General features: G+C 34.0%; 1 protein-coding gene across 1 annotated transcript; it reads right to left on the reverse strand.

The window, feature by feature from the left end:
- Positions 1-96: 96 nt before the first annotated feature.
- On the reverse strand, positions 97-12,347 carry LOC126815003 (uncharacterized). Its single transcript, XM_050540512.2, has 12 exons — positions 12,299-12,347; positions 11,700-11,961; positions 11,087-11,184; positions 9,157-9,341; positions 7,961-8,046; positions 7,432-7,555; positions 6,963-7,083; positions 6,478-6,545; positions 5,730-5,838; positions 4,006-4,200; positions 3,597-3,688; positions 97-518 (listed from the first exon to the last, which is right to left on the reverse strand). Exons 2-12 carry the CDS (start codon positions 11,876-11,878, stop codon positions 399-401), a joined length of 1,377 nt encoding a protein of 458 aa, XP_050396469.1. The 5' UTR covers positions 11,879-11,961; positions 12,299-12,347; the 3' UTR covers positions 97-398.
- Between the last annotated feature and the right edge of the window lie 4,739 nt (positions 12,348-17,086).

Raw genomic sequence — 17,086 nt, forward strand, 5'->3', positions numbered from 1 at the left:
ACACTATAGCCTGAAATCCTCTTTTTAATTTGTCATTCTTACCAATTATCTCCCTTGACAATTCATAAGACATTAATATCAATACTCTTGTTTTAACAAATAAATACCCATTGTTTATTAACAAATATAAATACATTGATATTGTAATTACTATATCATAAATACAACCTCCTTGTGTCATATAAAAAAACACACCATGACATACACAATATTTTACATGTCAATTACAGATTTTCATAGTACCGATAATTGATTATTTAAAAATAAGTGTCGAATTATCTCTTATTGTAAAAGTGAACCAGTATTTTTGAAAATATTAAAACTCATTTTATTTTTGTAGAGGTATATAAATAAAACTTTAAAATATACATTAATCATTGTATATCAGTATTATTATATCAGAAGTTTATGACACCAAATAATGTTGGTACCATTTTAAGTCCATCAATTTGGGCAGTTAATGAAGTACAGTAATTCACCATATGCTTCAGATCTGCAGACATTTTATCTTGATATTCCTAAGGTAAGAAAGATTTAAACATTGATGAAATTAAATTTATAGAGTTAATATGTATACCACACTTTTGTTGACTACAAGACAGTCCACATATTATACAGTATAAACCTTAAAACACATCTATCTTCACATTTCATCTACATTTACAGCTTCAGATCATCATTTTGAGGATATTGAAACCCTTGCAAACAGCAATATTGTGAAAGTTGAATCTCTCAAAGAAATATTATTCCAAAAATGGTTCAATTCAGCACTATGTTTACGAAGATATGATGCATTGAAAATTTGTGAACATTCGGCATCCACTGTTGATATATTAGAAATGGTCAAAACCAATTGGCATCACCTATAATTTTGAATATATTCTATTCATGAGCTTCAATTCAATCCAACTGCAAGAGTCTAAATATGATGAAAGGGCAGTAACTCTAATTATTATTAGAAGGACCAGGGCAATTTTATATGGCGGTATATTAGATTCAAAATTCTAACATGCTATCATATAATTTCTAACTTCTATTCATGTAATTTCTAAATTAAGATAATGTATAATCCAACTTGTTTAATTGTTCAGTGTAAATTTTAATTCTATTTCATCTTATTTCTATTATTTAGACGAAAAACATCTTCTTCATTGATGCCATCAATGATGAATTTAGAATTTTTACAGGCCAGCTCTTGGTCTGGTTGAGGTTGGACTGTGTGCTGAGAGAGAGAGAGTTCAACGACCACTCACACAAATTTTGTGACTGACTATGGTTCAATTTTATTTCATTAATTCGCTAGGGGTCTATCAGTGGGAGGACCCGGAGAAAACCCACGAGGTTGGACAGGCAACCGTATTCCCTGTCAAGTACAACCATGGAACCGGGGAATCAATTCTGAAATTGAAAACAACATCGAATATGATATGGTTGGCAAATACTATTTCAAATACAAATACAATTTACTGTTTAGCTTATATTTGAAATACAATTTACTGTTTAGCTTATATTTGAAATAGTATTTGCAAACCATGTCACGTTCGATGTTGTTTTCAATTTCAACACTCCGCCAAACCATTCAACGAGTTGTTGGTATCAACATAATCATCCTGATCAGGTAGGTACTCAATCGCCAAATTGAGCACACGGTGGCGACACCAAATGGTGTCATAATGTTGGTTGCTAAATAGAAGTATCAAAATTTTAAATTTGTTTGACTTTCATGCTTAACATGTAAAGCGACAACAAAGTAGACATCTTTCATCTTAATAATAGAATAATAGAAATAAGATGAAACAGAATTAAAATTTACACTGCACAAATAAAGATTATACATTGTCTTAATTTAGAAATTAGACGATAGCATGTTAGAATTTTGAATCTAATATTCTGCCATAAATTTGGCCTATGACATTTTTTTTTAACATTCCGATAAACTTAAAGATACATTATGGGAGATTCGATAACGAGTTGGCAGTTCTCACTATAATAGTTAAAAACTAGATAACGTAAAGGCAATTTGCTGAAAATTTCATTCAAATTGATCCACTATGAACCGAAAACTAAGCGAATGAAATTTCTGCCTAGCCTCGGTCATCATTACTAAAGACAGTATGATAAACAGCATAGTCTCAATTATCTATTTAATCGTTTAATCGAGAAGGAAAGTTATGCAGTAAATCGGCTCACAATCCACTTAAGATCGCAGACTAGCGATGCCATCTAGAGTTGATTATGGTCTGGATAAGTTAATTAATGTCTAATTAATAATTTAGATAACATTTCAGGCCTAAAGAAAGACCTGCAATACACAGATTTGGCTCTTGCATAATGTATGTTTAATCTTTATAACAACAAGAGCCCAACATGTCACTATCATCTGATAAAAAGCACATACATATGAGGTTCACAGACTGTAGCATACTAGTAAACATTTCAAGTTAAATTAACTCTTAACCATGTGACCAGAATTAAACAACAGTTATTTGAACTATCCTAGGCTGTGAATTACTGTCAAATTTTAAAATAACTTGAGCGCTTTGAAACTAATTTTTTATTAGTTTGTCCGGCCAGCCGTCCACAATTTGTTTGTGGACACTCTGCAGGTCACAATTTTTATCCGATTTCGACGAAACTTAATATATAGGTCTCCCAAAGATCTTGGTTCCTTTTGATATTGGCATATATCGGATGATAACTTCATGGATTATGGCCCCTGATTGTACGAAAAAATCATGTTTCTAGCTTGTGGGCACTCAAGAAGTCACAATTTTCATGATTTTGATGAAACTTAAAATGGAGGTTCATAACCCTAAGATCTTGGTTTATATCTTATTTTTGCGCATATCAGATCTTAACTTCCTGAATTATGGCCCCTGATTGTGCGAAAAATCGCGTTTTTAGTTTGGTCGTCCTTCTAGAGGTCACAATTATTATCCGATTTAAAAAAATGTTCGAATATATCACCGTTACACCGTAATGTTGCTTCATTTCGAATTTCTGAAAATGGACGAAAACTGCCAGACAAAATGGCCACCCCTCATATGCAAATAGTGTAAATATATGGTATATAAAGGTTGTGGACCCTCTAGAAGTCACAATGTTAATCCAATTTTGATGAAACTTGAAATATAATATCTTTATAACCCAAAGATCTTGGTTCCTGTTGGTATTCCATATCGGATCGCAACTTCCTGAATTATGGCCCTTGATTTTATGAAATATCGCTTTTTGTTTAGCTTGTTCTCTATCCATCTCTTGCAAAATGTGGGCGTATCCTGCCTGACAGCCGCTGGTTTAGTATATTCGATGGGAATGTAAATATGCATCCTCTAATTTTAGAATTACTGCAAGATATGTTGTAAAATCACTTATTCATATTACATTATAATGTAAGGAAAGTCAAGCTCATTTTCCTTTTACCAAGAACAGATTCTTCATAAAATATAGACAGTGCCTACCTTCCCTTGATTTTTTCTCAATATTTATTCATAACTGTTTTCTTAATAGTATATAACTGACAACATGAAAATAGATTCATGTTATTCTGTATTCTGGACTATTGAGTAGATATATAAATAGTAAATTCTACTTACATTTAATTCTTGTATTTCTTTACACATTGATATGTTATCATCATGAGCAGTTTTTAATGTTCGACGTAAACATCGGATTTCTTGCTCTCGTTCTGAAAATGTAATTATTTTGAATTGGATACAGTATTTAATAGAGAGAGAAATGGGATTTAGCGCCTACTCGACACAAACTAGGACATTTCGGGACTAGCATAATAAGAATGAAAATGATTATGTTGTTATTATGGATGTATCAAAAATGGTGACAAACAAAACTCTACCCGTGCAACAAACAAATCATAATCAAGATATATCCCCCCCTCCCCATAACACTAAATTTTGCCATAAACAACCCAAAACTCTACATTACAGGATTTGAGCTCTTGTTTTACAATTGAAACAATAATATTATAAACAGATTATCCCTCACCTGAATTTTTTTGAAGGAAATTTTGTATAAAAGATTGCATATCAACGGGATCTGATAAATGCTGGTCATCTGAGGAATCACTTGAGGTAGGTAACGATACTATAGTGTGAGTTGTCTCCCTTGGTAATACAGACGTCCCTAATATGTTTTCACTTTGTTGAGCTTGTTCAGAGGAGAGGTCTTTTACCAGTTCACCTAAATTAAACATAAAATTAGCTATGATACTTAAAGATACTTAGTTAAGAGTTTAATAAAGAGTTGGCCATTCTTGCTATAATAATTCAAAAATAGATGATAAAAAAAAAGAAAATATTGAAAATTTCAGCCCAATTGCTTTATTCTGAACGGCAACTCCGTTGGAAGTTTGGACTAGAAATAGGCATCAACTGTGTCCGCACCGTCTACGAGAATTGTTGATCGTTTGATTGACACGACGATAACTCCACCCACATATTCTCGATTATCAAGTAACATTCTCAATGGCTATGGTACCCTCAATTGGTAGGCCTTACAAAACCAATTCCCGGTCTGCCATTTCTGATTTTAAGTTTAAATCCGAGCTTTATCCAAGCCATTCGAGGGTCTTCAGAGTTGATTATGAGCTTGCCATGTAAATAAAGGTCTAATTAATAATTTCTATAACATCTGAAGCCTAAATAAAGACTTGCAATAGGCAGATTTATGTTTAAATGGGAATAAGAAAATATATTTAGAAATGTGTTTATGACTAATTATAACCCAATACACTCCAGGATTATGTATGGCAACTCAAATCGTGTAACAAAATATTGCAATACAATTACGCATATAGCAAAATGTATTGTAATGTCATAAAAATGTGCACTTTCATCGATCTAATAAAACTTTATAATTAGAATGCCTGATGTTGAAGTGTACAAGCAGTTGCTATGCAAGATAAGCCCACAGAGAACAAGCTAAAAAAACCAACATTAACCCCGTTTACATTACAAATTTTAAGTGTAAACGGGTCAAACGTAAGCGTGACGCGCATGGTACGGTGCCAATCTGGCCCACTGAAGTGAGGTGGTCTCGGAACAGTACCAGGACCGGCTCGCTTTAAATTTTCGTAGTGTAAACGGTAACCGGTCTGAGCACGGATTACTGCGCATGCGCCAAATGAACCTTGACCTTTTCCCCCGCAAACTTTGACAGCTCTGTCATCAGTTCTGTCAAATTGGCTGCTCAAACTAAATCAACCATCATAATTGTTTTCTTCTGGGTAATTTGTATAGGGACTGAAATTAACTTTTCTGTGAAGAGTTCCACATTTAGCGTGCTTGGCACGGTTCTGAGACCGGTTATTTTAGAGTAATGTAAACGGGTCAATTTCTTGAAATTTATCGCGGCCTGGCACTGTGCCCAAAACGGCACGCTTATCGCTGCCAAGTGTAAACGGGGCTATTGAAGCGAACAAGATCTTTAGGATATAAACCTACATTTCATGTTTCATCAAAATCAGATAAAAATTGTAACATATAAAATGTAAACAGACGCACGCACGTATAGGAGAGACAGCATAATACATCCACATAAAAAACTCTTAGAAATTGATAAAACAAAATTGGGGTAATGCTAACAATTGTCATATTATCTGACAAAGACAGCTTTCAAATATGAGGTAAACCGGATAATCTTGCCAAAGTTTTCACGGAAATGAAAGGACCATAGCTCAAAAAACATGTGAATCAGTGCCCTAAACTAACCTGTTATTGCTTGTAAATGTTGTCGACCAAACATATGCTCTTTTTTATTATGTAATGAACTAAAATACTGATTACACACTCTACAGTGTAGCTCCCCTACAGAATCATCCTAAAATTTAAAAAAAACAACACAATTTAATTAAATTTAAAACTTTTGTGGTTTTCAAAAACGGCAATGTAATCAACCACATTAAAACTAATCTGTTCTTGCAAGGCATGTGTTATCTTTTAAAAGAAACCTAGCATGGCCTGGCACTGAATATGCCCACCAGCAATTACAGCAAGTTTGTAAGTCAGTGAAAAAGCTTTGTGTAGCCCTGAATTTCAATAGGGTTTCTACTTAAGACGAACCAAACCATCAGAGCACGTTTGTGGGGGGGGGGGGGAAATCTCATATACCTAGATTTGTAGAGCATTTACAAGGTTTCAATGCCATGGGCAATAACCTGGCATAAAATTAATGTGTATGATTCGTCATATGACGAGCTAAACAATCCCCATGAATTTGAATAATGTCATCAAATCTGCAGAGCATTGACAAGAAATGTCAACTGATGGGCAGGCAGATGGACAAAGGTGACAACAATATACTCCTACTTAAAATGTGGGTGTATAAAAAATAAATCCAGGCCCAGAAAGAAGATGAAGAACAAGCAAATAAAGTTGAAAGGAAAGATTGCTTAATATATATGAACCTTTAATTTTTTTTAGTTAATTTTTTTTAAAGTTACATAATAGATTTACATACTTCAACATCTATCAGTGGATTATAAGAATCTGCACATTCTACTAAACCATTACTGCTGTTATCTTCAGCTACAAATATTCAAGGTCATTAATTCTGATGGCATTTAGTAATGTAATTTAACTGGATATACCAGGACATAATTCTTTGGATTAACTATTACTGAGCTAATGATCAGGAATAAAGAATCCAAGTTAAAATAAATACAGTAATTGTATTACATGGAAATGTTTCTTGATACTGGATACTTGATAAAAGTAAATTCTAATATTGGTTATATAACTTAGCTATAAACAGTGACCCGTTTCATGCACAAGATAAGGAATTTGTATGCTCTCTAGAACACATGATACCATGTCTCATCTGAGGAGTTAGCATAGCTAAAAAAATTTAAAAAAAATATCACTTTTTTTTTTATATAAATATGAAGAGTAAATTTCTAATATTTGATATATAATAAAATCTACATCTGGAAACTCTTCACTTACGACATATCTGTTTCTGTTTTCTTTTTTTAATGATATAATTTCTATATGCATCAGATTGCTGGAAGACTTTTAATTCTTCTATATACCTTTGTTTATCAGCACTAGCTTCTTCTAAATATTTCTGACACAAAAAAGGAAAATATTCTTATTAGATTAGATCTTGTACAAATCAAAGGACGACAACCAGGTAAGCCATCCATGCATATCAAATGCATCTTTTTGTATAAAATAGAGTAACAGCTTTAAAGAAAATATTAATCTTTAGAAGATGGTTTAATCATATTTTATCCTTATAGTTAATGAGAAAATTAACCGACACCAAGTAATAAACCTAAAGTAATACTCCAAGTGGTTGCAAAGTTTTGCTGGAGAATATGCTTAGAAAAATCTGGAATGTGTGCCTTTCTTTTCGTTTCCAACTTCCTACTGAACTATCATAAACATTGTCTTTCATAGGATTAATCACTACCTGTTTCTTATCACTGGACATACTTGACCATTCTTGCCCTAATATTTTTGTTACTTCAACAAACGGTAATTCAGGATTTATATCTTTTATTTGCTGTCTTCTTTCAATCGCATACAAGACATAACTGAAAACATAAAATCAACGCATTCACATTTTTATTAATAAATGTCTAAGAATAATGTAAACAGTTTTATTTATATAAGCAAATCAAAAGAAAACACTACACTGGTCTTTTTAAAAAAAAAAAAAAAATCTAAAAGCCTCAATATGCCAAATAGCCAATAATCAACTTCTGTATGTTAATCCAATAAAATTAAGGACTTTAAACAGAACGTAGATTAGATGCTATCTTTTCAAGAATAAGATTTAAATATCAGGCATCGGCAAATAATCTATGAGAAATACAAGATGGCAGCATGAAATCTATAAAATGTCATATGATCTTACTAAATATATTTTGGACCAATATTTTTTTAATGAGACAACTTTTTATCTAGAATATTGTGCCTTTAATATTTTTATTGCCTACCCTGATACAGGTCCTCTTGGTGCATTTACTTCTGGTGTGTTTTTTCTTTTTTTCCCTTTTGGCCATCCTCCTTTACGTTTCTGAACCTATATCAAATGTATTATATATTAATAATGCATCATGTAAGAGGGAAATCTGCCGATTGCAGGTCCTTCTTTTGTCTTCAAATGTTATAAAAATTATTATTTACACATTTATTCACATGACAAGACTATAATCAACTCTCTAGATCATTGAATGGCCGAGATTTATCTTAATCTTACATAATGCATCTTTAACATGTATAATATAATACACATTCTTGACTTTTCTCTTAAACAACTAATTAACCTACAACTCTGTAAGACTTAGGAAGATCAATATGAAAATAAGTATAGTATAGTTCTACACAGTTTCCTGATGTCCTCATGCCTTAATCCCCAAATCTACTTTAATCGAATATGATTAATAGGTAGGGTGGGTATTTTGATTAATGTTTTGATTGTAATTTTGTTGCAGTCATTTATTTGTTGTATATAAGTAAATGACATTTTACACTGTATCAAAATGTTTTAGTTCTTGGATTGAGGCACACAAAATATATTGACGACACTCATAAATTACATGAACATTTATCTTTCTTTTTGTTTTAAAAGCATCCAACAATCAAATTATATTTCACTGTGGTCAACTTGAGTAGAAAATATTCATTATAGTCAAGGTACTGATGTAATGAAACTATACATCAAGCTTCTTCATTCTCAACCAATAAGAATCAAAGTTTTCATGTTCCAAAGCATCGACAAATCAAATTACTTTTCTCTGTTTAGCCTCAGCAAAAAAAGCTTATCATTGCAAAATTCCCAAGATAATGGACCTATTGTGTTCTAAGTCTTAGCCAATCAAATTGCTTTACTCTAAATAGCCTATGCAGAAAAAGTACTTCCTCAACATATTTACTCAATTATAGGTCCGAAAGACAACCAGAAAAGCTCTATTTAAATGGGGGAGAGACTACAAGACAATTACGTTATTTAATTCTGATAAATCATTTGTTTATATCATTTTTAGTTCCAGGATTTCCCCATGAGTAAATTTTAAGGGATTTTCATAAATTAACCATACATCAAATTATTATGTTTCAGTGGGCTAATATTCTTAAGACCAACATATCAAAGACTTAACTTGATAATGAAATTACTTTGTTTTGGACTTACCGGAGGACTAGTAATAGAAGTAGTTGCATCTGTTAAAGATGATATACTAATAGTGGGAGCATTTATTGGTATTGTACCATCTACAGATTGTATACATAAAATCTTTTTATTTAGCCCTGACTCATATACACCTCCTGTATTACCATCTACTATACTATCTTCTGATGTAGGTATAAATAGTTGAACTATAAAATACATTCATTCATAAAATAACAAATGAAACAGTGAAAGTTCAACAAAAACAGGTCAATATTGTTCTATCCCACATGTAATACATGTATGGTTACATATTCCATAAAGGAAGCCTGGGGATTTAGTAGGCGTGGGTGAGGGGAGATGGGGGTCTGTTTAAATGTATAACATTCCTTGTGCGTAGGGATCTCAGTGGGAAATCAAAGTCATACCACTTGACTCAATTACAGATCTTATGATCTAAAACACACATGGTAGACCATCCCAGGGGAATATCTCACTTGTTAACATCAATTATATTAAAGTATAATATCATCCAAAATCTTCAACATTGAACACACAAATTATTTGTGAATTTAAACATTGATATTGTGATCTTACCGGGAAAAATAAACATTTTACCATTGATACACGAATCATGTACTATAGTGCATTTCAGAACCATTTGTAACAAGCGACTCAAAAAATGAGGCTAGACATATTCCACAAGTTATGTCAAACAGTGATGCCATATTCTTATCCTGGAGAGCATGCGCAATAAATACTACTGGTGTACACAGGAATAACCATATGATAGACAGACACTTTTTAAGTATTTTGCCGAACATAACTGATTAGAAAGTACAGTAAAATCAGAACTGATTGAATGTAAATCAGTTTATATACATTCATATTACATTATAATATGCGTTGCGATCCATTTCTAGGTCATAAATATTAGCGATTTAGCTTGTTTCAATGTTAGATCTGTTTGTTTGTGGACAGTCTACAGGTCACTATTATACGCTCACATTGAAATGTGGTCGTATATTGTCTTCGCCCCCGTCCCTTGAGGTTCCTTTCGATATTCGCTGCAACTTCCTAGATTATGGCCCCAGATTGTACAAAATATCACATTTTTAGCTTGTGGTCCCCCTAGATGTCACAATTTTTATCCGATTCAAATATGTCACCGTTACACCATAATGAAATGATGTCCGAGTTCGAATTTCGTGAAAATCGGACCAAACTGTCTGACAAAATGGCCGCTCCTCATACGCAAATACTATGTAAAAAAGATGGTATATTAAAGTTGTGGACCCTCTAGAGCTCACAATTTTGATCCAATTTTGATAAAACTTTAAATTTATGTTTATATCACAAATATCTTGGATCCTGTTGATATTTGCACATATCGGTCTGTAAGTTCCTGGATTATGGCCCCTGATTGAACCAAAAAATCGTGATTTTAGCTTGTAGGCCCTCTATAGAGGTCACAATTTTTATCTGATTTTAAAAACCGTTTAACGTTTAATAAATATATCACCGTTACATCTTAATGATGATTGAGTTCAAAATTTGTGCAAATCTGATTGAAACTGCACAGCAAAATGACCGCTCCTTGTTCCTAAATAGAGTAGAAGTTTGTAACAACCTTGACTCTCATATAAAAAAGCAATTGGTACTAATTTATACCTAAATATATTAAACCCCTCGGGCGCCATATGTTGAGTTACACAGTATTTAACGTTTTGAAAACACTAACTACTTTATGCCATGGAATCAACGACAAATCTAAACTTGGGCACTCCAACCACTTTTATTTTGTTTTACGAAACTTAAAATATATATTAATATTCCAAAGATTATGGCCTCTGATCGTACATAAAATCTTTTTTCTTTAGCTTGTTCTCTATCCACCTCTTGTAAAATGTGGGCGTACCTTGCATGGCAACCGCTTGTTGAAAAGTGGACTTACCTGGAAGTTGTACCAATCTGTGACCATTATCATCTACAGTACTAGTTATATTATTATAGGTAATATTACCTACTCCATCACTTGAAGGAATCAAAAAGCTGAAAACAGATACAAAACCTAATTTTGTCATAACACACTTGCAGTATTAACAGTTTACTTCAGAGATGAATGTAGTTTCCTGTACATGTAGCTCTAGCAGATGATACAAGTACAGACGCTCCATTGTATATAAAAGGGTTTGTTTTATTAACAAAGCACTACGATATAATAAAGTGCATATGTTGGGAATAAAATGAAAAGGAATCAAAACATAACTGATATGAACATACAAAGCGGAAAACATGAGTGCTGAACAAGGTCTCACTGCCCAATAGAGTCTTCAAAGTGTTATTGTTTCTATCAAAGTTGGGGAATATGATCCAAATGCCATATTTTAGAAAGTAAAAAATCATAAAATTAGTATCATAAATAATAGATTTAGCGTCTAGCCATACAATACATGAATTGTGAGAAGGTGAATTGCTTGTGATAGTAGAAATTCACTGAAGTAATTTCATCAATAAGAGACCTTTTTAAAAAGATGATTCAATCAATTGAATACAAGAGAACATACCCTCTAGGAGCTTCAACAAATACTGTGCCATTAGTTAAAAGACTGTTGTCATCTGCTGATAATGATTCATCTTTAACAACAGTACATGAGTTAGAAACATCAGTTGTAAATGACAATTGCGATTCTGTTAAACCATTATCAGTCGACACTGTGGTCATTTGAATAAAACTGTTCTCCATACTGTTGTTCTGTCATTGGATTTTCAGTAAAACAATAAACAAAATCAAATGCTTGACAGATCTACATCATTTCTATCTTATTTCTAAACGAGAAAAAAAGAAAACCAACTAAAATAATATGCAATGAAATTACATGTCCAACATACCAGTTTGAATTTATACTAATTACAAAACAACACAATAATTTCTAAAATAAAATAGAAAGAATAACCACTGGAGTAACTCAGATAAGAATCGATGGAAGAGGGATTCAATAATTCCTTTATGCTTTGGCATACATGACCCTTAACCCCGCATGATTGATCTTATGTAATAAAAAAAAAGATGGTAATAGAATATTAGGGGCTTTAAATATTTATATATATGTTTATAGTCTGTTTGGAAAGAGAAAGTAAATTTGTCAACAACAAGAAAGTTTACATCAAGCTTGTGGAAACTGGAAAGAAATCCAACCGCAACTTAGAGTGATTTCCCTTTGGGCAGGTGCTTTCGTCAGAGTTTTCCAGACTCAATCACATCCCAAACTTAGGCTGCCTGTCTTCGAAGTATGACGTAGTTGGATCGCAGCGTGCAGTATGACTAAATCCATAGAGGTGTATATATTGATATATATACACCTCTATGACTAAATCATATATAGTGTTGATAATCCCGACCAGCACCGGGTAGACTAATCACCGGAATTCATTTACAATCACCGGAATTCTCTTTGAAGATATCAGAATTCGCCGTAAAATCTTCCTATTTACTTATATTTTCCATTAATATTAATATTGAATTACTTTAAAACACATAAAATCACCGGAATTCACATTGAAAACATATAAACACCTGAATTCATCTTCAACATATCGGAATTCGCTCTTAAGACCTTCGTATTTACTAATATTTTACATTAATAATAAATTACTTTAAATCACCGGGATTCACTTTGAAAACATATAAACATCGGAATTCACTTTCAACATATCGGAATTCACACTTAAGACCTTCGTATTTACTAATATTTTACATTAATAACAAATTACTTTAAATCACCGGGATTCACTTTGAAAACATATAAACATCGTAATTCACTTTCAACATATCGGAATTCACACTTAAGACCTTGATCGTATTTACTAATATTTTACATTAATAATAAATCACTTTAAAACACCGGAATTCCCCTTGAGAAAATCGGAATCCGCCCAAGACAATTGTATTTACTTTATATTTTGCATTAATATTAATACCAGAATGTATCTAATGTAAAACGATATTTCCTGATGGTCAACTCGGGAAACACAATGATTAGAACGCAGCAGTAATCCATGTAAAATGCCAAACCGAACATTTCTCGAATGTGGAGCAAAACGTTCTCAGTGTAGATGAGCTAAGTTTTTTTGAAAATTAACTTGAAGTCTCATCAATAATGGTTTGGATATTTTCATAGATAATCCGCAATAGCATGGAGCAGTCCAGATCGTTAATTGTCTCGTATCACTAACGAGACGCAAAAACACAGAGGGTCACAAAATTTCGACTTAATCCGGTGATTAGTCGGGCCCACAAGGACAGCTGTCTAGTCGTTTGGATGGTAGGCCTACGAAAAACCGAGGTTCCGTGTATACATTTGACATGCACGTAAAAGATCCCATGGCAGTTTGAATTCGATATAAGAGTAAGTCATGGTGCCGCTGTAGGTCTATAACAGTTAAAAATCATCTCAGTAGTAATATATACTCTTCAAAAAAAAAAAAAAAAGTAGGGGATATTCAAAAACAATACAAAACTGCGGAAATGCACTGCTGTTTTTATTAGAGGTAACCAGTGTATGTTAATAACAGGCCAATTGCCTACTCATGAACATAAACAGTTCATATGGGCGGCTTATCTGACGGCCCCATTTCACTAGCAAAGAGATACACCGTCAAAAGTGAAAATGGACGTTTTTGATTTTTGTCTTAATGAGTAATTGCCCCACCAATCCCCAGACATTCAGCAATTCGTCGTCGCATTCCCCTAATCAACCGTCCAATCACGACTTGGGCAATCAGACCCACTCCTCTTGCAGTGCCACGGCCAATTCTTGCAGTGTTGTCGGTTGACGTTGACGTCGACATATACGTCTCCCGATCAAATTAAACGTAACACACTAAAGCAAAGATACGCTAAATAGTAAATCTTATGCAAGAACCGATAGCAAACATGGATAGGATAAACCAGCAAGCGGCAGTTTTCATCAACCCTTCCTTGAAGTGTCAAATTTGACAATGAACCCCTCCCACGTGTATGGCGCTATTGTGTGTCGCACATGCAGCTCAGTGGTTCTGTTGGGGCATTAAGTTCTTCATTTGTGAACATACTCCCAAAGCATGTCAAGTGTCCATGACTATTTAACATATAAAACCTGCATAGGTATTTGCATTTCAATATCCCCTACTTTTTTTGAAGAGTATATTAATCTGTGTTCGGATAATACCATAACAGTTTAAAATCAACTCAATTTCGTTAATAGAGCAATCTGTATTTTATGAGTTAAAATAAACAAAAAAATCACTGTTACATGCCTGGGCCCTGTTTCTCGAAATCTTAACGAAAGATAAAATCTAAATTTTAGTTGATTCTTCAATTTTGATTGGCTAAGCACTAAAATCAAACTAATATTATCCAATCAAATTACTAAAATTTGGATTTTATCTTAGTTAAAATTTCGTGAAACAGGCCCCTGGTATGTATAGTTAGCAAAGACCACGTTACGCGCATGTAGGGGATTTGGGTTAATTGTTTTATGAAAGACTGTGTATGTTATAGAGGATGATGGCTGTTGTGAGGAGGGCGAAAGTTCATTTACGACTGGGGTTCTATAGAGTAGCATACATGGCTGTGTTGTGATGGAGGAGGTGGTTGTTTTGGAGGGGGTCGATCCTTTATGGATGGCAAACGTGGGTGGATTTATGGATGACTGGGCACTGTGGTGTGGAATACATGCATCTTCTACGCACACGACCAAGACAATTTTTTTTATAAAAAGTGCTGATTTACAATTTTGCTTATGTAGCTGAGCAGGGGGGAGGGAGTACCCCCCCCCCCCCTTGATCCGCCCCTGCAAGCATATAAACTTATGGTAAGCCTAAATATTCAAAAGACGTATGTGAATTAGCTTCAAAGTGAACAATTTATTTCAGAAACATTTAGTTTGAAAGGTTAACACAATTGGGTTTATAAAAACGTTTGACGATGGTACTCTCGTCTAAATCGTCTTGCTAGAATACTTCTTGGGTTGGGTTGCTAAGGACTTAAGCTGGACAGTGTGTCAATCGGGTATAATCTCTTCCTATAATCTTTAACTGGATTAGTCCAAGCGGGTGTAATCTTTATGTAGAGCTGGGTCGTTAATCGTGAGGAGCCTCCTCCAATAAAATCTCTATAGAAAACTAGGCTGGTATTCTGTAGGATTTTGTGTTATGTTTGCTGCATTCATTTGCTGCCGTATAAATGAAGACACGTAATTTTGAACGAATGTTACGGTAGTGAATTTGATGCCAAAGCAGGATCGGCAAGCTTTAATTCAATGTATTACGAAAATGCCTAATTTTGTAGGAATGTTACTGACATAAATTTGAATGCCGTACGGGAATACGAAAAATAGCGAGGTTCACCTATTTTTATTACGTACGGAGTATGAATATTTTGTCGACATGTAATTTTTAATTGTGGTATGAATTCTTCTGCTTAAATAACGATAAGAGTTATGCCCCTTTATTTTCGGCAAAATGTCCGACAAGAAAAATTTTGAAATCCCATCACTGGTCTCAACCCCGTGGTCGCGGAGCACTTTTCGTTGGGTCGTGGCGGACAACTCCGAAACTTTTGTAGTCTGGAGGCTCAGTGCGGGGGTGGGGGTCATCAAATAGGCACAAAATCAGGTCAAACTTTTCTAAAGTAAAATTTTGCGTAGAATACGTTGTCGAGTTGTAATCAGTCCGCCGATGGGGCTTTTTCGAGATATTCGGGGTCTAAGGTCAAATGAGGTCATTTGCACTGAAAATGACACTCAGCAAACGTCGGCAGATTCCATACTCTACATCTAGTCTCGACTGTATGATGGTAAGTGATATGTACCTACACCTATACAATTGCGATGCGGCACCGGTTTACTTATTAGAAACACTTGTCGCTTTTAAAAAGAAGTTATCAAAATTGCATCGTTCGAAGCGTGTGTAGAATTTTCAGTGCAAATTTGTCTTTGTTTGAAGAAAATCGGATAAACTTGAAAGAAAAATAGCTTCAGACTTTGAAATATATATTTGTATGATAAATCATTTTTTTAAAGGCGTCGTCATGGGCAACGCCGTTGGTAATCCGGGAACTTGAAAGTAGTTCAAAATTGTTTTACAGAGAATTACGAAAGTCTTCTAATATCTCTGTAAAAGATGACTGTCTTCAACACGTGCAATCACATCACGCGGCGTCAATCATTGAAAGAAAAATAGCTTCAGTCTTTGAAATATATATTTGTATGATAAAACATTTTTTTAAAGGCGTCGTCATGGGCAACGCCGTTGGTAATCCGGGAACTTGAAAGTAGTTCTAATTTGTTTTACAGAGAATTACGAAAGTCTTCTAATATCTCTGTAAAAGATGACTGTCTTCAACACATCACGCGGCGTCAATCATTGGCTCAATGGCCCGTGCATTGTTTACATAAGACGTAACTGCTTCGGGCAGAATGGCGCCTTTTACTCATTTTAATACCCATTTACACTAAATAGGAAATATTTTTTTTTACCTACAAATACTTCAAACGTCTTTATTTATTTTTCTAATACATAAAAAAAATGTTTTAGAATTTAATTTGTCGGAGGAAAAAAGTTAATATTGGGGACTCATTAAGTCGCATCGATGTCATCCTTATCAGTGACTGTAGCGGCCTAGCGAATATTCACCTCTGATCAGTGTGCGTCGTACAGTCGAGGCTAGATGTAAAGGCCCGGCGGCCCCAGTGGCCGATGGACACAAAACGTATACAAAAAGAACACAGCGGACGAGCAAACTTTCGGGGGTGACTCCATCCGTTTTCTTCCGCTCCAGAAATGGACAAAATTGACGAAAATTTGCGAAAACAGAACGGAAAAGAACGAACGTGGGAAGTATGTAGCGGGGATGTTAAATGGATGTTTATCGGAAGCCTATCGGATGAAAGCGGATGATCCTTCAATATAC

This window comes from Patella vulgata, chromosome 3, assembly GCF_932274485.2.
Source record: "Patella vulgata chromosome 3, xgPatVulg1.2, whole genome shotgun sequence".
In the NCBI taxonomy this organism is placed as follows: domain Eukaryota; kingdom Metazoa; phylum Mollusca; class Gastropoda; family Patellidae; genus Patella; species Patella vulgata.